Source organism: Thamnophis sirtalis, unplaced genomic scaffold, assembly GCF_051295495.1.
Source record: "Thamnophis sirtalis isolate CommonGarterSnake01/CBP01778 unplaced genomic scaffold, rThaSir2_p1.2 scaffold_2, whole genome shotgun sequence".
Classification (NCBI taxonomy): domain Eukaryota; kingdom Metazoa; phylum Chordata; class Lepidosauria; order Squamata; family Natricidae; genus Thamnophis; species Thamnophis sirtalis.
This window is the reverse complement of record NW_028261382.1, coordinates 22,998,998-23,021,519: the sequence shown is the minus strand read 5'-3', so window position 1 is coordinate 23,021,519 and position 22,522 is coordinate 22,998,998. Positions and strand designations below refer to the sequence as shown.

Genomic DNA, 22,522 nt, shown 5'->3' with positions numbered 1-22,522 from the left:
TCATGGTCCCCCACGCTTCTAGCCTGGTGCCTTAACCACTGGATCAAACTGGGGCTCTCTATGTATTAATAAAATATAATAAATAATATAAAAATAAAGTATACTTTTCATGGAGTTCCCTTGCCTAGATAAATGTTAAAAGCTCAATATACTGTTCTATTCTATAAATCCTTGTGAACGTCTTAAATTCTGAAGGTATCATTTTAATTGTTAATTAAGGGGCGGAGTTTCCTGAATCTGACACTATATACTTATGTTATTGGTATTGATTATTATTAAGTATTCAGCTTAAGGACCTCGCGGTTGCCATGGTTCGGACACAACAATTATGTTATTGTAAATAAAAGTAACACTACTCATGTCATTAATAGCAATAGCAGTAGACTTATATACCGCTTCATAGGGCTTTCAGCCCTCTCTAAGCGGTTTACAGAGAGTCAGCATATTGCCCCCAACAATCTGGGTCCTCATTTTACCCACCTCGGAAGGATGGAAGGCTGAGTCAACCCTGAGCCGGTGGGATTTGAACCGCTGAACTGCTGATCTAGCAGTAGCTTGCAGTGCTGCATTTAACCACTGCACCACCTTGGCTCTTAAGTATGTCTTTTAAGTATATTAAGTATGTCTTTTAACAAGCACTGTATTTTGGACAACTTATGCACTCCTAAGATGCACTCTTTTTCCTGGGAACTTTTGAAATATTCATACACAACACCTCTAATTAATTGGTAATGTCAACTGTCCAGTTGGCAAATCCAGAAAAGGAACTCCTGGGACATTATTTTACCAAGAGTATAAAACTTTACTGTATAAACCACATTGACATAGAAGAAGAGAAACCAGCTTTGAGTTTCTCACTCAAAAGGAAGCATAGTTACTTCCCCCTTTTCCAAACGGGCCACCCACAGCCCAAAACATCCACTGATCACGCCTGTTCATTTTTTAAATAGGAAACAAGACAGCCATGCTGGGACATTTGCTCGGTGGCCCTTGAGATGTCTCCCAGGGCCTTCGGAAGCTTGGATGCCATCCACCCCCTCCCTGTTATTATCAAGCTGCGAGCAAAGAAAAAGATGTAGATTAAAGCACGAAGGTCTTTTTATAGTTGAAGATATATCCCTTATTGCTATATCTCTATCAATTTGTAATGGTGGCATGCCAGTGGTGTAAAACAGCATTTTTTCATTTTTTTCTTATACAAAAATCATACTGTGAAATCATACTGCGAAAATACGCATCTTAAACATGATTTTTTTTTAAATAAAAAAAACCCTGATGTGGAAGATTTAAGTTTTAAGTTTTTTTTCTTTATCCATAACAGAACAATAATTTCCTTTGCTAAGGGATTAAAAAAATGTCATTGATTTGTTGCCACCCACTGGCTGTATTAAGAACTGCAGTCTATGCCAACCTCTCAGTTGGTGTGGGTGGCATCTTCAGCAATAATTATTCGATATGATCATTAAATCTTAGAACCCCCCACTTTAATCATAAAAACATTTTAATCAATAATTACATTTGATATGCAGACTTTAAAGCCCAAATGGAACAACAAATTGGAGATTTCCATTTTGCCTACACAATGGGAAAGTGTCTTAATTGCTTTATCAAAACTGTGAATCTCTGTGTCTAGAAAAGGAATAGTTGTTGGATGCTATGAAAATAAGGCTTATTAAACTATTTTGCAATTTCCTAAAATTATTATGTTTTGAGAAGATGTCATGAAACATTTTAACTTGATTTTGAGATGGGGACTTTGAAGTATTTTCAAATTTGAAGTATATACCTATTACTAAAATGAATTGCAGAACAATGGAAATAATTTCCATTGCAGATTATGACTGGATGATTATAAAGAAATTTGGCCATTGTTTACTGAAACTTGTGTAAAACATTTAGGTTGAAGTCTTCATCCATCTGTCCCTTGCAAAGCCCTTTTTCAGTACAATAATATGCTGAACAATAGTACAATAGTTTCAGCCTTCAGCTATATAATTATTTATGGAGTACTGTTACTCTTTTATTCTAGATCTTCCAACTGCTACAACATTTATTCAGATTCAATTTATACTACATATAAAAACCCAAAACCTCATCTATATGCCATTAAACCTGAAGCAAGTCTCACTTTACAAATAATACAGTGGGTGACTAAACCTTGATGAATGCATGTTGCAACTAAAAAAAAAACACTTCAGCAAATTTCAAAGTAAATTTGCTCCGATTTCAAAACGCAGGCAATGTAAAACCTATCAGGGTGATGTTTCGTTAGAGGAAAAAAAAACCCGAAAGGAGTATCAGCTCTTAAATTAAATTCTAATACATAAATTTATATTAATTATGTTTAAATAAAAATAAAGAGTTCCCAGTCAGATTTCCCCGCACTTAGCTAACCCAGTGTTTCTGAAGTGGGCAACTTTAAAATGTGTGGACTTCAGCTCCCAGAATGTCCCAGCTGGCACCCAGGAATGCTGGGAGGTCAACGTCCACCCTGCCTTCAACATGAATTCGCCGCTGGAGGATTCTGGGAGTTGAAGACACACCTCAAAGTCGCCAGGGTTGAGAAGCGCTGAGCTAAACCAGCCTTTCCCAAACTCGGCGACTTTAAGTCGCGTGGACTTCAGCTCCCAGAATGCCCCCGACGGCATGCAGGAATCGACGGACACGCCGCCTTCGAGCCGGCAGCCGGGGAGCCTCGCCCCACAAATGCTGCACCCCCACCGTCTGACGCAGCGGCTGGGCGGGTCCCTCACAAACCTCGCAGCAACGGCGCGCGACCCTCTCTTCTCGCGAGAGGCGTGGCTGTGGGACCGGGCGGCCAGGCGACGCGGAAGTGGCGGAGCGGAGGCGGAGAGGCGGGCGGGCGCCGTTGGCCGCTTGGCGGGGCTTCCTGCTCTCTCCTTCCCGGCGGCCGCCCAGCCTCGCGCGCTCCGCCGCAGCCCCGGCCCGCCCGGCGGGAGCGGCGGCCGGCACCCTGGGCGGCAGCTGCCCCGGCCTCGCCCGGCTCTGCCCACCGGGCGCTGCGCTTCGCTCTTCAGAGGCTCCCGCGGCGGCCGCCCCCCCTGCGCGCCCTTCAGGCGGCGGCGCCTCGGAGCCCGCCGCCCCGAGGCCCCTGGGTGCCGGCTGAGAGGCGGCGCGGGCTGCCGGGCGCTGCCGGGTTTCTGCTCGGGAGCGGCGCCAGATCCGGGGCGCGGAGGCTGCGACCGTCCGGCGAGGGGCCCCTGCGCTGCCGCGCGGCCCGGGGTCGAGGCGGCGGCCGATGAGCTCGGCGCCCTTCCGCGCTGCCAGGTGCTGAAAGAGCCGCCCGGCCTGCCCCATGGTGGGGTTCGGGGGCAACCGACGGGGCGGCCGCCTCCCTTCCTTCCTCTTCGCGGCGCTGCTGCTGGTCATCGCGGCGCTGGCCTTCAACTCCTGGAGCTCGTCGTCCCGCCAGACGGTCCTGCAGGAGGAGGTGGCCGAGCTGCAGGGCCAGGCCAAGCGGGGCGATGTGGCCCGGGGCCGGCTGGAGAAGAGGAACTCTGAGCTGCTGCTGCAGGTGGAGGCCCACAAGAAGTCCCTGGAGCAGAGGGAGGCCGACCACAGCCAACTGAGCGGGCAGCTGCAGGCCAAGGACGGCCAGGTCCGCAAGTGTGAGGATGGCAAGGTGAGAAACCCACCTCAACCCCCGGGGTTCAGTGGGGCTGCTGAAGGAAAAGGCGGTTTTTCCTGGCCTTTGAGAGGTGGTGGTGGAGGGCCAGAGATGCCTTGATGCCTTTCCAATACTAAGCGTGGCTTCCCTGGAGGACAGGAAGATTCCTCCTCTTGATCTAATGGGTATGGGCCCCATCCCAAGGCAAGTGGGCAGGAAAATGATGCCTAAAATCATTACCAGCACTACGGACAGTGCTCAACTTACAACAGTTCATCTGCTTCAGAAGGATGGAAGGCTGAGTCAGACTTGAGCCTGGTGAGATTTGAACTGCCGGCTGCCTGTGATTTGGCACTTCAAATCTCATCAGGCTCCAGATTGACTCAGCCTTCCATCCTTCTGTGGTCAGTAAAATCAGGACCTGGATTGTTGGGGGCAAGAGGCTGACTCTAAACCACTTAGGGCTGTAAAGTGGTATATGTCTAAGCGCTACTGCTATTTAGTGACTGTTCAGAGTTACAGTGCCACTGAATAAAAGTGACTTATGACCGTTTTTCACGGTTAGTAGCAGACCTTTGCAGCATCCCCACATTCAGGTGCTCAAAATTCAGGGCTTGGCAGCTGATGCATATTAATTATGATTGTCGCGTCCAGGAGTCATGTGATCCCCTTTTGTGATGTTCTGATCAGCAAAGTCAATGGGGAAGCCAGATTCACTTAACAACTTCAATGATTCACTTAACTGCGGCAGGAAATGTCATGAAATAGGGCAAAACTCACTGAACAAATGTTTCACTTAACAAATTTTGGACTCAGTTGTGGTCCTAAGTGTAAGATGCTGTAACCAAACAAAACGAACAGGGGAAGGGAGGTAATGCAGCTGCCCCACCAGCTCCCCAACCCCTGGGGTCAGGATATGCTTCAGGATATAGTTCAGGATATGCTTCAGTTCGTTCTTGTGAAGCAAGGATTTCAGTCCCTACTTCAACTCTAGGCATCTGCAGGGAAAGCATGCTGCTTTCTGAAAATTATTTCTCGGGCACAGGGTGTGAGGTGGTAGCTGCCCTGGTCAGTTTAAAATACCTGCCTCCCCTTAAGAGGCGAGCCATAAAAAAAATAGCAGCATGTGTTTTCTAAGACATCAAGTGAAATACTTTTGTTTAAGCCAAAGGGGGAAAAAAAGGATCTGAAAGTCTCATCCCTCCAGCGAGGACTTACATTCTCACCCCATCTACCTCTGAGACTCTCGGCAAAAGAATGGCCTGCCCCTAGTCGGAGCTGTCTTCAGAAACATTCGCTGTAGAGAATTTTATTCTCGGAACAGGAATCTGTACTACTTCACTACTTATTTTTTGTTTTTAGGTCAAACTTCAGAGCAACATATCATACCAGATGGCAGACATACGTCGCTTAAAGGGTAAATGTTCTTGGTGCAAATATGATTTTATAGCTAAATAACACAGAACAGTAAAAGATGCTCACTTGACGTTTTGGAAGACAGCTACAAGTGTAACCTCTCCTACTTTTTGTGGACTGTTGTAATTTTTCTTTTAAATATTTGCCTACATAAATAGTATAAATGTACTAGAATATGAAACATTAAAAATAGGCAGCATCTCTGAAAAATATCCATTATCTTCTGGACTTTTTAAAAATGGGCCTCAAGTATCAAAACAGCCTCTATTGTTTTGTAACAAAGTAGCTTTGGAATAAGGATTCAGAAAGGTATATTTTGTTTTATTTTACTTCAGTAACATAGATATGGTGTGTGTGTGTGGTGTGTAAAACATTATCTACATATATACTTTGTTTCCCTGAAATAAGACCTCCTTGGATAATAAACCCATTTGGGCTTTTGAGCACATGCACTTAAATAAGCCCTGCCTCGAAAATATTGCAACACAGCAGCAGCCATGAGGTGACCACGCTCACCGCCTTCTGCACCTCAAAATTAATACTCCCCCCCCCCGAAAATAAGGCCAAGCTCTTATTTTGGGGGTCAAAAGAAAATAAGTCCCTATCTTATTTTCAGGAAAACACAGTACTATTGTGGAAAATTACCCAGCCAAAAACAAGGCTAAGTTTAAAGTATGGAGCACTTTTTAAAAATTATTCAAATGATTTTACTTTGGCTTAGAACAACTTGCTGAATTGCGTCAAGAATTCTTACGGCAAGAGGACTATCTTCATGAATACAAGAAAAACAATACACAACTCCTTAAAAGATTGGAGTATGAAAGGTGAGAGTTTAAATGTGAACAAAAGTAACCCAGTTATAAGACATTTTATTGTTGCCAGGTCAGCTCATTTGTTTATGACCTTTAGGATCAGCGTTGAGTAATAATCTTTCACGGTTGTTGTATAAAATAGGTTAAGATGTTTGGCCTCAGCTGTGTTTGATGCGTCAGTACAGCTTTATAATTAAGGAGGAGGAGAATGGAACACATTTTGCTTTGCTTGTTTGTACAAATAAAATCTGCAAGTAGAATACAGTTCTCCAAAGTAAATAGACAATGTAAAATGATCAATTTACTGGTGTTTACAGAGAGTGCTGCAGTAGTATGCCGCTGTATTTGAGTTCATGACTGATCAAGATTTTTGTGAAGGAGTTCCTCAAAAATGTTAGAGACCCTGCCTGTCTGCCTCACAACTCTCCTGTTTGCCTGTGACCTTTATCTGGGTCAAGTGTTGATCTTTCTGCCGTACAATTCATCATAGCCTATTTTCAAGGCAGATACAGCTCTCAATCGCCCTGAATTTTGAAAAAGAACTTTTCAAGTATACTAGGACCTCTGCCATTTTTGAAAGCATTGAGGAATCTGGTAAGGAAGTATCCTGAAACAATGACCCATGGATATCGGGTTGTCTTGGTTTCCTATAAAGGTCTTTTAATGTATTAAGTATGTTATGCAGAAAAGAACTATACTAGGCAGATCATAAATGATACAGTGGGAAGCCTAGAAAAAATGTCAATCTCAGTTCTAAATTCCACTCCATCTTGGTTCTAGTTTTCAGTGTGGGCAACAAATCAAGGAACTAAGAATACAACATGAAGAAGATATGAAAAAAATGGAGGAACAAGTTATGAAGGACCAGAAGGTACATCGTTCTCTTTGCGAGGGGTGAATCCAGGAGTCTTCTGCCTGTTTTTGCTCCCTCCCAACATGGGTATAAGATGGGACTGGCAAGGAGCAGACTTGGTAACACTAGTTGCTGTATCGGGGTAGAGTTTTTATTTTGTTACACTTGGGCTGTAAGAAAGTAGATGAGGCAAAGGTGAAAAGAAAGACAATTTCTATACGTTGATTCTAACAATGAAATATAAAGCATTGGATTGACTGAAAGATAATGTTTTCCTTGTAAGTTTAGCTTTTAATGCTTAAGGAACATTTTCACAGCAGGCCACCCACAGGAGCCAATTCACCAAAGACATTGAGAGAGGATTGAGTGAGAGTCCAAAAGTAGTGAAAACAACTCAAAAACTGAACGAAGTTAAGAATGAAGCACCATCGACCAACAATATATCAGATGGCAAAGGTCTGTGTGGGACAACTGTGGTAAGGCATCAGGGTCCCTCTGGCACTCATGGGAGGATGGCAAATACTTGCCTGGCACGTTACGTGGCCAGGCTACAGACTTGGTGGCACTGCACACTTCAATCAGCAGAGCTTGGGAAGAGGGGAGGGGGTTTAATCTGAGGTTAGGCGAGGTAACTCTCCTCTGTTACCGTTCCAATTCCCTTCCCTGGAACAGACTGAAGGCTCCTCATCTTAGAGCTTCAGTGGATGGTGCAGCAAAGGGAAAAATATCTTGTTTTGACAGAAAAGATTAAACTCGGAGATGACGCAGGCATGCCTGGAATAGAAGAGAATGACCCTGCCAAAGGTGAAGATACACTCACTGGTTGGTATCTCAAATCTAATGTTGGCTGTCTCCTGCATTTCTGCTCACTCCATAGACAGATACTTGAATTGATTAATGGGCCCCAGGATACTTAAAAATGCTACTCTGATAAATAAGATTGGCAGCACTGTTTCTGGGTTCTTAATTATGTTGCTTTTCAGTTGATGTTCACAGTTGGCACTAACCGCTTAATGTCCCATCCTGATCTGAAATATGAGAGATATGGGCTGTAAGGCAGGACTTCTTCATGGAAATCCTGACACCAGTTAGGAAATGTTCTAAGACCTTCCTTTTTAAATGGGTTGTAGTAAGAAGAAGAACCTTTTAGATTCTTTTTTGATCCTTAAAACTTGTGAGAGATTGCTATGTTGACAGAGGACTTCTGTGTATTGTCCGGTCCCAAGTTTGAGGCAATGTATATTTATTAATATATGCAGTGTTTTTTCTACAAATCTGGAATTTTTATTCATTGATTGTTAATACTGGTAGATGCTGTAATCAGCAAATCCTTCAGGGCTACTAGGATAAAGACGTGATTCTCTGATTTCCCCCCAGGAATTGGTATTATGATGGTTATAACTAGGGAGGCTTATGGTGAACATCTACATTTGCTTAGGGCCACAGCTGGATCTGTAAGTCTGTTTCATGTGGCAAACATTGGCCTTTAGCAGAATTATTCAGTTGAACTCTTTGAACCAAGTGCTAAATAATTGCTTTTTAATATGTTTAATTAGTATTTACAGATGTGAGTCATGGTATGGATTTGTGTTTTTAGCTTTGAAGAAGCCACTTTTTTCAACATCTCAAAATCAGCATCTGCCTGGTGGAAATGTTTTCACAGAGAAAACCCGTACAGGTGAGATCGTGTGTCCTGAGTGAAAGTGTTGTTGATTTGGCCTTCATCATGAGCTTTTCTCTGTGACCTTCAACTCTGGCTTTGCATTTTTGTCTGCTCCAGGTGCAAATGAGGGTAATACTGATATGGTAAACCAGGTGCCACCAAACTACCTTCAGCGGGCAATTCCTGATCACACATTGGACATTCCAAAACCCAAAAAACAGCTTGCAAAACAGACTTCCAAGGAGAGAGTCAACGACTTTCAGAGAATGAAGCAAAGTGAGTCAGTCCATGATAATTGAGCATAATTGCATGTGTTATCTCAAGTTCATTAAAACACCTAATATCTACCAGCTGGCTGTTTTAAGTATATTTGTATTCAGATGTCTTTGTTTTTAAAAATCTTAGCCATTAATTGCTGTACTATAAATCCATCTCAGAAGCTCAGAGCTGTATCTTCTAGCATTCATACCTGACCAAAAAAAAAAAACCTTCCTCCCACCTCACATATTAATTGCCTTCTTCAGAATCTTGAATTCATGATGTAAATTTGTGGAAGCTGCAAATCTACATCATGAACACAAAAAGATCTGCAGACCACTTTTACGCTGCCTAATGTCAGTGCGCATGATACCATGTGCCATAAGAAAAACACTGGATGAGAGCTAAAGGTGCATGGGAAGATGCCAAGGAGGAAGCCACCAGACTCCAGAAAGCACATTGCTGTTCAGCTCGAGTTTGCCAGAGAGCACTTGGGTGACCTAGCCAGTCACTGAAACAACGTTTTGTGGGCCAATAAGGAAAGAACTTACTAAATGCATTGGAGCTTAGAAACATCATGTTTGAAGAAAACAAAAACTGCAATTCAAGGAAAGAACCGCATGCTGCCTGTGAGGTGTGGGACTTGGAGAATCAAAGCCTGGAACAGCTTGGCAAAATCAGCAAGATTTTTCAGTGAGGACAAATTCAGAATCTAAGCTTTGGATTGGAAAAAACGGCAGGTATAAAATGAAGAAAGCCGTATAGGTTTCTGGTTGTTTTGGTGTTTCACAAGCGAAATATGAACTAGCTCTGTGATTCAGTTGCAAAAAAATGCAAATGCAGTATTAGGCTATATTAACAAAATTTAGCATGGAGATCAAGGGAAATGATTCTGTGTTGATGAAATTTATTTATTTATTTACATCCCACCTAATATTTTTATAAACAACTCAAGGCAGCAAACATATACAGTACTTCTTCCTTCTATTTTCCTCACAACAACAAACTTGTGAGTTGGGCTGAGAGAGAGTACCTGGGCCCAAAGTCACCCAGCAGCCTTTTGTGGCTAAGGTGGGATGTGAATTCACAATTTTCTTACTAGTCTGCAGCCTTAACCATTAGACCAAACTGGCTAGATCTTTGTCTAGATCAAGGTTGTCAAACTCAAGGCCCGTGGGCTGGATGCGGCCCACAGGATGCTTAGATTTGGCTCACAGGGCTACCCTGGAAACAGTGAAGGACCGGCCTATGGTGCCTCTGCCAGCAAAAACGGAGCTCAGGAGACTGCGACGGCCTTCTGCAACCCTCTCCATTTTGGGCCACCATAGGCGCCCCTGACACGAGTGATGTCGAGCTAGCCACACCTACTCTGGCCACTCCCACCCAGCCCCCAAGGTCAAACACAACCCTGATGCGGCCCTCAATGAAATCGAGTTTGACAACCCTGGTCTAGACCTGTGGTGGTGAGCTTATGGCACGCATGCCAGAGGGGCACACAGAGCCCTCTCTGAGTACGTGTGCCATCACCAGTTGCTCTTCCGGTTTCTGGCACGCGCATGTGTGCCGGCCAGCTCATCTTTGTGCACCCAGAGTGCCAGAAACCCGAAAACCAGGTGGCTGGTGTGTGTATGCACACCGTCCAGCTGGTCTTTGGGTTTCCAGTGTGCACATGCACGCACACATTCCGGTTCGGGCACTTGGTGCCGAAAAGGTTCGCTATCACTGGTCTAGACCAGAGGTTCCCAAACTTAGCAACTTTAAGGACCTCTGGTCTAGACTATTGTATCCAATTCTGGCACAGCATTCAAGGAAAGACTCTGACCGATGGCAATATACCAGATACTAAGGGAACGAGGATGGGGAAAACTCTCGAGGAATAGTTGAAGGTGTTGAGTATAACCTGGAGAATACTATGCGGAGATGTGATTTATTTCTTGAAGTATTTTAAAGGGGTGTCAGCAATAGGTACAGGGAAGAGTTTAGTCACCCACATGATTGACCCAATTTTTACAACCTTGTTTACAGTGGGGATTAAGCAAATGGTTTGCTCTGGGTGTGTTTTTGCTGAAAACCAAAACTAAAGGCCTGTTTTCAGCAAAACCAACATAAAACATGGTTATGTGACCATGGGACACTGCAAATGGCCGTAAATAAGGCCCAGTAGCTGAGCATCAGACGTTCAGCCACGGGGCCACATGATTGTGGGGGGGAACTGTCGGAAGTTTGAATCCAGGCTGTAAGTACCCCAAGAGAGTCTGTCATAACTTCAAATGTTCAAATGCTCAATGACTGGTCATAAGTTGAGGACTACCTGTAGGTCCTTTTCAGCAATGGAAGAGGGTGCCTATTAAAGAGAGGCCTTTAAAGAGAGCCTGGAGGGCTCCCTCTTTGGGATGCTGTAGAAGCGGATTCCTGCCCTTGAGCAGAAGGTTGGATTGAATGATCTCTGGGTCCCCTCTGCACTTAGATTCTGATTAACAGGGTTTAGATAAAACTGATCTGAAGCTCAGCTTGAGACGTTTTGTACTGTACGATCTTTGAAACATAAAATGCCATTTTTGTGTATTTCAGTAATAGTAATAATAAGGTCCTCGGGAAGGACTGAATAAATGGACAAAATTGCCAAATCCAGTCTGAACATTTGACTGACTACGCAACGAACCATAATAACAGAATACAGAGTTGGAAGGGACCTTGAAGGTCTTCTAGTCTAACCCCCTGCTGAAGCAGGAAACCCTGTACCATTTTGAGCAAATGGCTGTCCAGTCTCTTCTTGAAAACCTAGTGGGATAGGGATAAGGGATAGAAAGGAATGGAATTGAATAGCAATAGAATAAATTGGCTAAGTGTGATTAGACACATGGAATTTGTCTCTGGTCCATATATTCTCAGTGTACAGACAAATAACAATGCCATACTTATAGATCATAAATCACTAAATATAATCATAAGATTAAAAAACAAGTGGGAAATCATAAGTTACTAATAGGAGAAGATAGTAGGAAAAGTGAGAAGTTGAGAAGATGACAAGGCAATACAGCCTACTACATGGGTAACTATCTTCAGGCGTCAGACAGTGCTGTGGGAGTTGGGTGTTTAGCAGAGTGAGGGCATATGGGGAGAAACTCTGTCTAGTTCTTTTGCCATGCAATGCCCTATAGTGGCACTGCATGCCAAAACAGCTAGTATTGGAGCATTCACAACTTCTGGAGGAAAGTTGTTCCACTGATTAATTGTTCTGTCAGGATATTTCTTTTTAGTTCTAGGTTGCTTCTCTCCTTGATTAGTTTCCATCCATTGCTTCTCGTCCTGCCCTCTGATGTTTTGGAGAATAGGTTTCCTCCCTCTTTCTGGCAGCCCCTGAGATATTTGAACATTGCTATCATGTCACCCCCAGTCCTCCTTTTCATTAAACTAGACTCCTGTTTCTATTTCTGTCCCAATTTTTCCCTTTCTTTTCCCCAAAGTGTCAGTGTTGCAATTAAGTCTTTTTCAGAAGTAGCTTTTACTTACAAATCATGCCTAATCCTGCGTTCTAGGATCCTCATGAATACACCTGAATCATACTTGGCCTTCTGAAACTTGATGAAACCAGCTTTCTCCTGTGGGGAGCTAATGGATGTGGATGCATTTCCTGGGACCTAGTGGGTCAAGCAGCTTCTGTCAGCAAGTAGAACTTCATATAAAAAGCTCTCAAAATATTCTTGCCTCCAAAAACGAATACCACTCAGAACCTGCCTTGTTTGCAAGGTTAAACTATGTTAGTGGTGAAAACTTAGAAAGCTAGCAATTCTTTACTGCTGGTATTTTTAATTACAGCTCTTTGGGCTTCACAAAGCGGTTGTAGTTTGAAAATTCTACTTATCCAGAGCTTCCGTACATGCACCAGTTTGCCCATTCCTTTGGCTGGGGTCTCAGCCTGCCATCATTAAGGCAGCCCATCTGCTCTCACCTAGAGGATGAACAAAAAATGATCTTCCTTGGGAAAGCAAAAAAGATTCCCATTCTTATGCAGGACCTACTGAAAGAGCGTGTGATCAGTCCTGGAAGTGCATCCAAAAGACGAACCTTTTTAGTGCTTCTGCTTTTAGGGCCCATCTGCTTTAGGCTGGAGCTAAATAATCCAGCCACTCTATCAGAACAGGACATGTCTGGAGATGTTATGTCACCCCATCCTCCAAACTCAAGGCAGAGGGCTGGCGGTGGTAGAGCTGCAGAAAGAGGCAGGTAAAGTCTTTGACCCTTTCACCCTCCTAGCTTCCCATCAGTGGAAGCATCTTTCCTCGGGTTTTGTTGTTTTTCCAGATAGTAAACAGAGGACTTGAACAGTTTGATTGATTTCTATCTTTGTAGATAATTAGAAATAAGAATTACATTATATTTATTTACCACAAATTTTGGTACAACATTTATGAAACTCATAACATGTATGCCCTCTGCTTGACTGTTTCTGTATGTATGTGAGAAAGTGGTTGGACTCAAAAGTTTGTAAGAGATGCTTTGGAGGGAACCCTGGAAGGATTTGCAAGTTGATTTTGTAAGCATTCCCAGCCTGCTTTCTTTCACCATCTGATAATGGGCATTGGGCTCCACTTCAGTGGTGGATTGCAGGCGGTATGCCCCGGTACAGGCGCACTGGAGCCTGCCCAGAGCACCGGATACCGTTCCGGTACAATGCTCCGGAGGGCCCACCTGCCTGCCCGAGCTCCTTACCTGTCTTTTAAAGCTTCCGCGTACATGCATGGCATGTACAGCGCCTGCATGACGCTCTCCTGAGCAGCTGGAGCGTTGTGGAGGCTCGCGGAGGCGGTAAGACACATGCGCACGCTGCGCGTGTCGATGTGGACACCGCCGGGCCCCTTCCAACCGTACCGGTTGGAATGGGATCCAAACCCCACCACTGCTCCAGTTCATCCACTTAATATGGCACCATTCTTGCAATGTACAAGAAGTAGTTTTCTTCAGCTTAATTTGTTTTCATTGTGAAATTTTGTTTCACAATTCGTACTTTTCTAAAATATTGGAAATTTTTCTATAGGCTGGAGTATGTTACTTATTGTAAATTTAGCTCGTGATCAGGCATTTCATCAGCTCAGATAAATGGAAGTCAAGGTATGCTTAAAAAGTATTCAACCAGTATAAATTGCCTTCATTTAAAGCAAACATTTAAAATCTCTGCATGAAAAACACAGCACATTGAGCTTTGGAAAATAACCATTCTGTGACAAAAATAGGAGTTGTATAATATGTGAGATTTTAGACATATCTTTCTAATTATTTAGCCAAAAAGGTGATAGTCCTTTTCCTCACAACAGAAGTAAAGATCGTGTAACACGAAGTAAAATGTCTACTCTTGACTCATATTGTGATTTTTTTCCCTATGAAGTTCTGTATAACAAATAACTTTCCAGGGGTTTCTGGTGCTGAAAGAGCTGCAAATTCCCTTTCCACAGCTTTACCCACAGATGACATTGAGGCCTCCCCTCTCCCGCTCTCCCTGCCCCCCTGCCTCCTTCTCCTGGCTTCTGACTCCTCCTTTGCCTACTTCACAGGCCGGTTCTTTGATGAGAACGAGACCCCTGTTGATCCTCAGCATGGATCTAAACTGGCGGATTATAATGGGGATGATGGGAACGTGGGTGAGTATGAGGCAGACAAGCAGGCTGAGCTGGCCTACAATGAGGAAGAGGATGGTGATGGTGGTGAAGAAGACGTCCAAGGTGAGCTTGGGCCTTGTCTCCATCCCATTCACTTAACTTCATCATGTAAAAAACTCTGAGATTTGTGTACTTCCATTATTTAGCTGATAGGAAGAGACTTTGACACCTGAGATTTGACTATCTTTTGGAGTACTATTGGGGTGGAATGTTTCCAAAATTGAAGCTGGTTTCTTGAAACTGCTTTTTAAAAAATCAAATTTATTTATGAAGTTTGGCATTGTGTATGAAAGGGTAGATCTAGCAGCTGATCTTAAATTGGAGTGTATAATTGAACTTACAGTACTCTGCTTTGGAGCAACTAGCTGGGATTTTGAGCCCACTCTAGCAGAAACGATGTAGACTGTGATCTTTCAAAGCAAGCAAGGATAGGTCTAAGGAGATTCTCAGCTACCCAGGTCATGGCTGTCCCAAAGGTGCTTTTTCAAGAGGCAACTGGACTTTCTAGTTTTTCTTTGAAGACATTTCACTTCTTATCCAAGAAGCATCTTCAGCTCTAAGCTGAAGAAGCTTCATGGAAAACATCTTTGGAATAAGCAAGGACAATTTAATTAGTCTTCAAGGTGCCACAGAGTGCATTTGCTGCAGAAAACCCCTGTGAGACACTTAACCCAAAGGGCAGAGGGAACCCAGTGATCCACAAGTGTTCATGGATTTAAAAATCCACCAATACTGACACAACAAGCCACTAGCATATAAAAAGAGCAAACTTCATTCCCCGCTAGCACTGAAAATATTAGCTAGTTGAGTAATAAAATCTCCGCAAGAAAACACCAATCCTGAGCTTCAAATATTGTCTTCTATTGGATTTAGAAAGGATCTCTCTAATAGGATGAGAGGGGAACATTAAATGATGAAGTGAAAGGTGAGATTATAAAACACAAGACTGCTGAAATGTTTCTGTTCTCTGGAATGTCTGGCCAAATCAGGGGGGAGTAATTGGCAGATGGCATGTGCCTCACTGTAGCCAGAGCAGCTGGGTCTGAAAATTGGACTCATTTGGAAGGAAGCGTGTAAGGCAAAAGGGGGGAGGGGCAGCCAGTTTTATAAAACATAAAGCAACTTTGTCCCCTCAAGACCAGGCAGGAGACATCTTGAAATCACTTGCTCTGGGTCATGTGACTATGGGGCTTCAGATGGAGCAGCTGGCCAGGTGCCAAATCATGGCCTTCCCATAGGGGTCATTGGGGAAACTTGGTCTCAATCTTCCTTTCTAGTCCAACTTCAGACTGCATCTTCCTTCGACCAGCTTATTCCTGCATGCCACATTGCATCCTGTTCTCTTCAGTTTTGAATCAGATAAACTGAGAAGTCCCAGCCTCCTTTACATAATTTATTTTCTGTTTTGTTAGATAGGAAAGTAAAAAACCCCAAAACCAACCGGTCCAGTTTTCTGTTAAGGACAGGTCTAATGGGCAAATTGTTTAATTCCCAAACCAAGGTGGGGGGAAAGGGGGAGGGCTGAGAAATCTGGACTCATCCATTGCATTGATGTTCCAGTAGTACAGCACCCCAATAATCCCACTCAGGTGTGGAAAGGGAAAAGCAGCCTTTGCAGCTAGATGTTCCTCCATGCCTCCCCTCTTCTCCCCCATTGGTGGGAGAGAAACTGAAGGTTGGTTTTCCTCCTTGCGTTGCAGATGATGAGGAGAGGGAGCTCCAAATGGATCTGGTGGACTATGGGAAACCACGCTTCAATGATGTCCTTTAAAGGCCTGATGTCTTTCTTCTGAGAGATGGCGCATAAGACCCAGGAGGCCAGAGACAGTGCGCTGTTTGACCTGAAAGGTAACATGCAGTGATGTGCATATGGTGGGTTTCAGCCCTTTGCAAGTAAGAGATGCTTTGTCCTAGAAGGTGAGCAGTGGATAGTTACTGGACTGGGCTGTAAGACTGTTCCTTTTCTGTAATTTTTGTGTTAATAATTAACATTGCAAAATAATTTTACATGTTTCTGAAATAAAGTGAACGTGTACAGTTTGTATCACATACATAGTCATGACTTCATTGCAGAAAAAATATATAGATGGAACATTGAAGCAGCAATGCATTGAATTCATGCAAGCAAATTGTTTTCTCTTGTCTTGTGACTTGTATTATATGATAACAATTCATTTTGAAAAAATAAGACTGAAAATATATGATAGGTGTTTATGAAGGAATTTTGTTTAACACAACTCTGCAAGGTCTGTGTGGCAGTGACACTATACGGGAAGTTCGTCCTAGGAGAGTGACTGATGTTACCCATAGCAAATGTTTTGCAAACTATTCTCATTTTATATATAAATATATTTTATTAGGCTCTAAATCGAAAAACAGTATTTTGAGCATTCGAAAGCTAGTCTGCTAACCCACGTTTTTCTTTACAGCAGTGGCCTTTGATTGTATGCAATGATAGATTAATTTATTTAAACTTGCTTAAAACTGTCACCTTGCATCTTTTAAATTTGTTCTCTCGAAACCTGTTGTATCCAGCTCCTGAGTGATGCTCAGTTCTTTTTAAGGAAAGTACTGCTGGAGAGATTCTGCATGAAAATGGGAAAGGGGCCCAGAGGCATGCATGTACAGCCAAGGGCATCTTCCGTCTCCTGGGTAGGGGAGGGCCAGATGCAGCGAGTACTTTTGGACGTTCAGAGCAACGGTCACGTCCTGACAGTGACAGGCTATTAACCCAGACAATTTTATCAGCAAGGGCTACTGGGAATAAAACCTTTAAGCCCTCCATGAACAGGGTTGATCTTTCACTACAGATCGTTCTTACTTAATGACAGTGGTTGGGAGTGGAAATTCCTAATGCCGTTGCTAAGCAAGTCATAAAGTGTAATGTGACATGAACATGCTACTTAGGTTGGCAGCTTCAACATTTCAGGCTGCCATTGTTAAATGAATTCTGTGGTGGTGTTAATTGCAATCCACATGGTTGCCCCTTGTACCCTCCTACTGCTTTCCCAATTGACTTTGATTGTCGGAAGCAAGCAGTGAAGACCACAAATAGTAATTATTAATTTTTTTTAAAAAAAGTGACTGCAGAAACATGGGATGCTGCAAAATTATAATTGAGTCAGTTGCTGAACACCCAGATCGAGATCACACGACTGCAGGTGTGCTTTGACCATTGTAAGTACAAGGACAGCTTGGCTCAGTGCTGTTGTAAATTGGGTTACTGAATGAGTGGTCATTAAGCGAGGACCACCTGTATTTCTGTGCTCAGGTTAAAGTTCATTTTTGATGAATAAAGTCCATTTGTGATCATTGCATTACACTGAATTTCATTAGAAAATCATTCATTTCTGACAATTAAAATAGAAGTCTCTACCTGGGATTCTTTTGAGCCATAAGACGAAAGCAGGGCCCCTCAAGGGGAATTGTTCTGCCTGAAATGTTTCTTTTTATGCTGTAAAAAACTGCTGTGTTTACACATAAATATAAGGCTGAATCTGCAGCCCTGTCCTGTTCTTCCTAAACCCCTCACTCCCCAGTCTGTCTTTATGTTGCAACTGTTGAACTGACAAGACTATTTCCAAAGCTAGGTGTAATTTTGTAAAGAATCTGCTGTTGAAATTGAACATTTAATAGAGTTTAATAAAAGCTTAATATAGCTTCTGTGTCTGCCTTTGTGTTACTTTCTCCTCCTGGCAATGCAGTTAAGGGAAATGAAGATTTCCCACATCTTCAACAAAATTTTGTGTTTAACACAGTTGCTTATGTGTACATGTTTTATTTAAATATAACCCCTTACATTTCTCTCTGTAGATGTGTGTTTGGTCAACTCTGCCCAGTTTTCCAACCTCTCCAGATTAATTACAAACTTCATTTCCCTAATTTCCCTTCCATTTCATTGTCCTGCTCACTGCAAGAGTTGAATGCTGGCCCCAAGATTGAGCCCCATCGGTCACTCCTCCTCCACCTCCCTATGCAGCCATTCGTGTTGACCAGGAGGCTTCGGTGCACGTCTGGCCCTTCTGCCTGCCACTCGGCTCGGTGGGGGTTGGCCACGCATCGTGCAGGCGCAGCCTCTGCCAGGGCATCTAGCAGGGCGCTCCGTGCTCCGGTTCCCGCCCAGGAAAGAGGCGCCAGATCCCGGGGCGCCCCCAGGGGGTCTCAGCCACCCATTTCCAGCAGGGGAAGGCTTGCTGAAGACGGGCGGCGCCCCCGGGTCTGCTGGAGCATCTCCCTGAGCTCGAGGCTCCTCTCCTGCAAAGCCTCCCCGGGAGCCTTCGCCCTCCTCCCGCCTTGCGCCCCCTCCGAGGGGCAGCGTCCCTGGCGGCCAAGGGCTTCTCCGAGAGCAGTCTTTTTCCGCGGGGGCCAGAGTGGGCTCCGGGCGGCCTCGGCCCTCCCGCTCCCCGAAAGCACCGCCGCCGGAGAAGTGCTTCTTCCGCCGCTGGCCCCGCCCCCGCGCCTGCGCAGTGTGGGCGTCGGGCAGGCCGCCGGGCTCGCGCCTCCCCTCCCCCGCCAGCATCCGGGTCCTTCCGCGCGGTGCAGCAGGTCGGTAGGCGGGAAATGGCGACCGGCGGCTGCGGGGGCTGCTGAGCGCGACCGAGACCGGCGGGAGCGGCGGAGGCGGCGCCGGCGCTTTGTGCGAGCCGCGCGGCGGGGGAGGCCTGCGGGGCCTGGGCTGCCCTGCCGCCGCGGGGCCGGTCTCCGGCGGCGGGGAGGCGCCCGACTGCCCCACCTTCCCTCGGCGCTTCACAGGTAACGGCCGCCAGCGGCGCGGGAGGGAGGCGGCGGCCGCGGCGGGCCCGGGGAGCGCGCCCTTCGCCCGGGGCTCCCGCGCAGGCCTTGCGCCGCCCCCTCGGCCTAGGCCGAGCTTCCCGCCGCGGCCGTCTCTATTGCTCTGCCCGCGGGCGCCGCCGGGCGGGTGAGCGCGCTTGCCGCCTGCGCCGCGGCCGGTGGGTCCCGGCGGGCACTTAGCAACGGGGCCGGCGAGGCGAGCGGGAAGCGGCGCCCCAAGGTCATCGGCGCGCGGGGAGCCTCCGCCGGCCGATCCCTCCAGGAGCCCCCGGAGGGTCGCCGAGCCCCGGGGAAGCGCTCTTGCCTCCCGGGCGGCGGCGGGAGACCTCAGGACCGGGGAGCCGCCTTTGTTCCCCGCGGCGCAGCGCCCGGGAGGCGGTTGGCCCGATGAGCCTGGTAGCCGGGACGCCGGTGGGGGGGGGGCGGGGATGGCGCCATCCCGGTAGGCGGGGAGCCCGAGACCCCCGGAGGAGGAGCCGGCGCGGAGTTTGCCCCTCTCGGGCCGCTCCACCTGCTCGCCGTCGGGTGGGGGACGGCGGCCAAGCCGGTAGTTTCAAAGCGCTGCCCGGATGGTTCGATTTCAGTGTTGCCCCGACTGCTCCCCGAAGCCCCCCGGCCCTTTCACTCCGTCCACCCGCGCACAGAAACCGGCTCGCCAGCATTTGGCCCGAGGGAGGAAACGGGGAGGAAAAGTGGAAACGGGAAGCGAAGGGCGATGGAGGCTTGGCGGAGACTTAGGCGGTGGGAGAGGGAGGTGGGGCGAGTAAACTGCGTGCCTGGAGAATGAGGACCGAAGTGCAGGGAGAGTTTAGCTTGGAAGGTTTCTGGAGCTAAGGAAGCGGCGCTTCCCTCGCTGTGCATAAGGACAGGACAGTTTAAAGACTCTTCTAGGGTGCTTTTCAAATCTATTTGCTCACCAATTATTGTTTGCGTTTACTGGACAAATAACTTAATCTCTCTTTTCCATTTCTCCACTAGTAAAATGGGAATAATTCATCACAAACTGCTGGTGCTGCAAGGGTTAATTACTTAATATTATAAAGGGATTCGAAGATTAAAAAGGCCCTACAAGTAAGTTACTAAAGTTCATATTAGCCATTAAAGTGTAATAGTGATTTTTATTCATTCTATATTTGAAGAAATGGAGTTTGTGATGAATGTTGTTTTTGGGTGGGAGAAGAATAAACACTGTGTGTTTTGCCTTTCCTGTTCATCGTAAGCCTAATTTAAATGTTGCTTTAGTGACATGCATGCATTACGCCTTCTCCTGAGCTATTACTTAACGCTTCAAGGAATAGTTTTTACAAATGTAGTCATCAGGGGTTTATGAATTTTCACTTGGCATGGTAGCTGGCCATAATTTGTGGCCATGAGTAATCCTTCTTCACCACCATATCCTCTGTGTATGCCAAATAACTGGGAGTCTCTCAGTTTGCTCTGGGCATTGGGAGAGAGAGAGGCTGACTAAAGCTGTTGTAGTTTGTGCCTGCTGTCAAACTGAATAGAAAAAAAAGCATAAGCTACTGCTGCTTTTTCTCCTAAACTTGCTGGAGTTCTGGCCGTGATCCCTTGGGTCTGGTCCCGGTTAGCCAGGCCCCAGTATCCCAGTGGAGGGCACAGAAGGAAGTTAGTCCCCTCTGAAAGGGAAGTGAGGGAAGTTCATAAGGAAGGAAGGCAACTCACCCAAAAGGAGTGATGGAGTCTGCAGAATGCACTGCAGAAATGTTGGATGTCATAGTGGCCAAGGGATCCGAGGGTTGTAGGACATATAGTACCACATCTTTTGAGGCCCCCAGATTACGGAAAGCTCCAGTGGACAAGAAAAAAATAGGTTTTTCTCCCCCAAGAAGGAAATTAGAATCCAGAAAAAAATAAACTTGGAAAATTGTGTTATATTACATTATCTACCCTTTATTGTTCTGACTGGCAGTGGCTCTCCAAAATCAAAATGGCAATTCTTTCCCATTAACTGCCCTGCAATTATTTCACTTGGCAATTAACTCCTAGACCTTTTGCATGTACCTCTGTCACAGTTTGGGTAAAAGAAGTCCTTGAGGAGGTCTATTGGGAAGGTGGACTTATGCTTTGAGAGTATTGTGTGTTTTCTTGTTGAGCACACGTAAAGGACAAGGGCACACTTTATTTGCTTTCTTACAAACATTTGTAGCCTTGCTTTCTGTACCTTCAGGTACCCTGTTCTCTTAGAGGCTTGGCTGCTGGACTGCATGCCAGTTAGTTCAATTGACTTGGGTAATTGCTTTGATTCTTTAGATGTTTTCTTTTTAGCTAGAAAATGAAATATTCTTAACTTTTTTGAAACACTATTTTAGTTGGTCGATGGTTTTATTTTTATTTAGAAGTGACTGGTACTGGTTTGTGAAATCTTATTCTGCTTCAGCTTTTTAAGTAATGTTGTACTCCATTAATGTACTTAATCATGTCAAAAAATAAATATACATCATGTAAAGTTGCTTTCTGTTTTTAAGAGAAATATTTTTAAAAATATCAATATTTTATCTTTAAAGTATATAAAAGGCAAAGATAATATACCGGCAGTCCTCCACTTACAACTATTTATTTAGTGAAATTACAACAGCACTGAAAAAGGTGATTTATGACCATTTCCCCACTCTTATGACTATTGCAGCATCCCCATAGCCACATGATTAAAATTGGATGCTTGGCACCTGGACTATATGACGATTGCAGTGTCTGGGACCTTTGACAAGCAATGTCAATGGGGAAGCCAGATTTACTTAACAATTGAGTTACTTAACAACTGCAGTGATCAACTTAACAACTGAAGCAAGAAAGGTTGTAAAATGGGGCACAATTCATTTAACAACCATCTTGCTTAGCAACAGAAATATTGGGTATATTATTGTTGTACGTTGAGGACTACCTGTAATAGAAAAAAAAGAAACACTGATTTTGCAATCGTTCAACAAAAAACTAAGAAATATGTCATTTTGTTCTGTAGAAGAAGTAAGCAGACTTCTTGACTCTAATACCTGGTTGCCCCTTTGGCAGAAACAACCTTAAATAGGCAGATTTGTTGCTGAAAAAAGGGAAAAAACATGATTTATGGAGTTCGATGATAGGAAAGAGTAAACAATGAACAAAAGGAAATTATGGCAGATTTTAGTCCACTATTTATAGCCTACTTTAGGGGACGCTGCTCATCTCCGTTTCAAGACCATTCATTGAGTTAGTGCTATCTGAAGATTTTTCCATGGTCATGTGGCCAGCATGACATCACAGAACACTGTTGCCTTCCCACCGAAGTACTACCTGTTTATCTACTTGCATTTGCATGCTTTCAAACTGTTAGGCTGGCAAGAGCTGGAGTGAGGACGGGAGTTCACTCTTTCATAGGGAGCTTGGCTCTTGAACCTGGGCTGCTGATTTTCCAGCTGACAAGCCTAGCATTTTAACTTCTGAGCC

The 22,522-nt window shown here is 45.0% G+C and overlaps 2 protein-coding genes across 9 annotated transcripts in view; both read left to right on the top strand.

Moving 5' to 3' along the window:
• Window positions 1-2,796: 2,796 nt before the first annotated feature.
• On the top strand, window positions 2,797-17,946 carry GOLM2 (golgi membrane protein 2). 6 transcript variants are annotated; one of them, XM_087704404.1, is made up of 11 exons: window positions 2,798-3,643; window positions 4,991-5,045; window positions 5,766-5,868; window positions 6,637-6,727; window positions 7,027-7,165; window positions 7,451-7,531; window positions 8,307-8,387; window positions 8,490-8,648; window positions 14,183-14,350; window positions 15,161-15,212; window positions 15,988-17,946. In XM_087704404.1, exons 1-10 carry the CDS (start codon window positions 3,317-3,319, stop codon window positions 15,181-15,183), a joined length of 1,227 nt encoding a protein of 408 aa, XP_087560530.1. In that variant the 5' UTR covers window positions 2,798-3,316; the 3' UTR covers window positions 15,184-15,212; window positions 15,988-17,946. The 6 variants fall into 6 exon arrangements, with proteins under 6 accessions (XP_013920693.1, XP_013920694.1, XP_087560530.1 ...); XM_014065218.2 differs by lacking the exon at window positions 15,161-15,212 and having other exon boundaries at window positions 2,797-3,643; window positions 7,030-7,165; XM_014065219.2 differs by lacking the exon at window positions 15,161-15,212 and having other exon boundaries at window positions 2,797-3,643; window positions 7,451-7,513.
• An 852-nt stretch (window positions 17,947-18,798) lies between these two features.
• The window catches only part of CTDSPL2 (CTD small phosphatase like 2), a 39,335-nt gene continuing 35,611 nt past the window's right edge, over window positions 18,799-22,522 (top strand). For 2 of the 3 annotated variants that reach the window (XM_014065213.2, XM_087704403.1), the window contains exons 1-2: window positions 18,800-19,039; window positions 20,057-20,149. The gene's annotated coding sequence lies outside the window, so the exon portion shown is untranslated. Of the gene's footprint in view, window positions 19,040-20,056; window positions 20,150-22,522 lie in introns of all 3 variants that reach the window. The other variant, XM_014065216.2, reaches the window with a different exon arrangement.

Excerpts from the sequence above, each read along its gene's own strand:
- GOLM2 (XM_014065217.2), top strand. The coding sequence starts at position 3,317 with ATGGTGGGGTTCGGGGGCAACCGACGGGGCGGCCGCCTCCCTTCCTTC. Across the intron at positions 8,649-14,182 it reads CTTTCAGAGAATGAAGCAAA|GCCGGTTCTTTGATGAGAAC; the intron begins GTGAGTCAGTCC and ends CCTACTTCACAG. Across the intron at positions 14,351-15,987 it reads TGGTGAAGAAGACGTCCAAG|ATGATGAGGAGAGGGAGCTC; the intron begins GTGAGCTTGGGC and ends CTTGCGTTGCAG.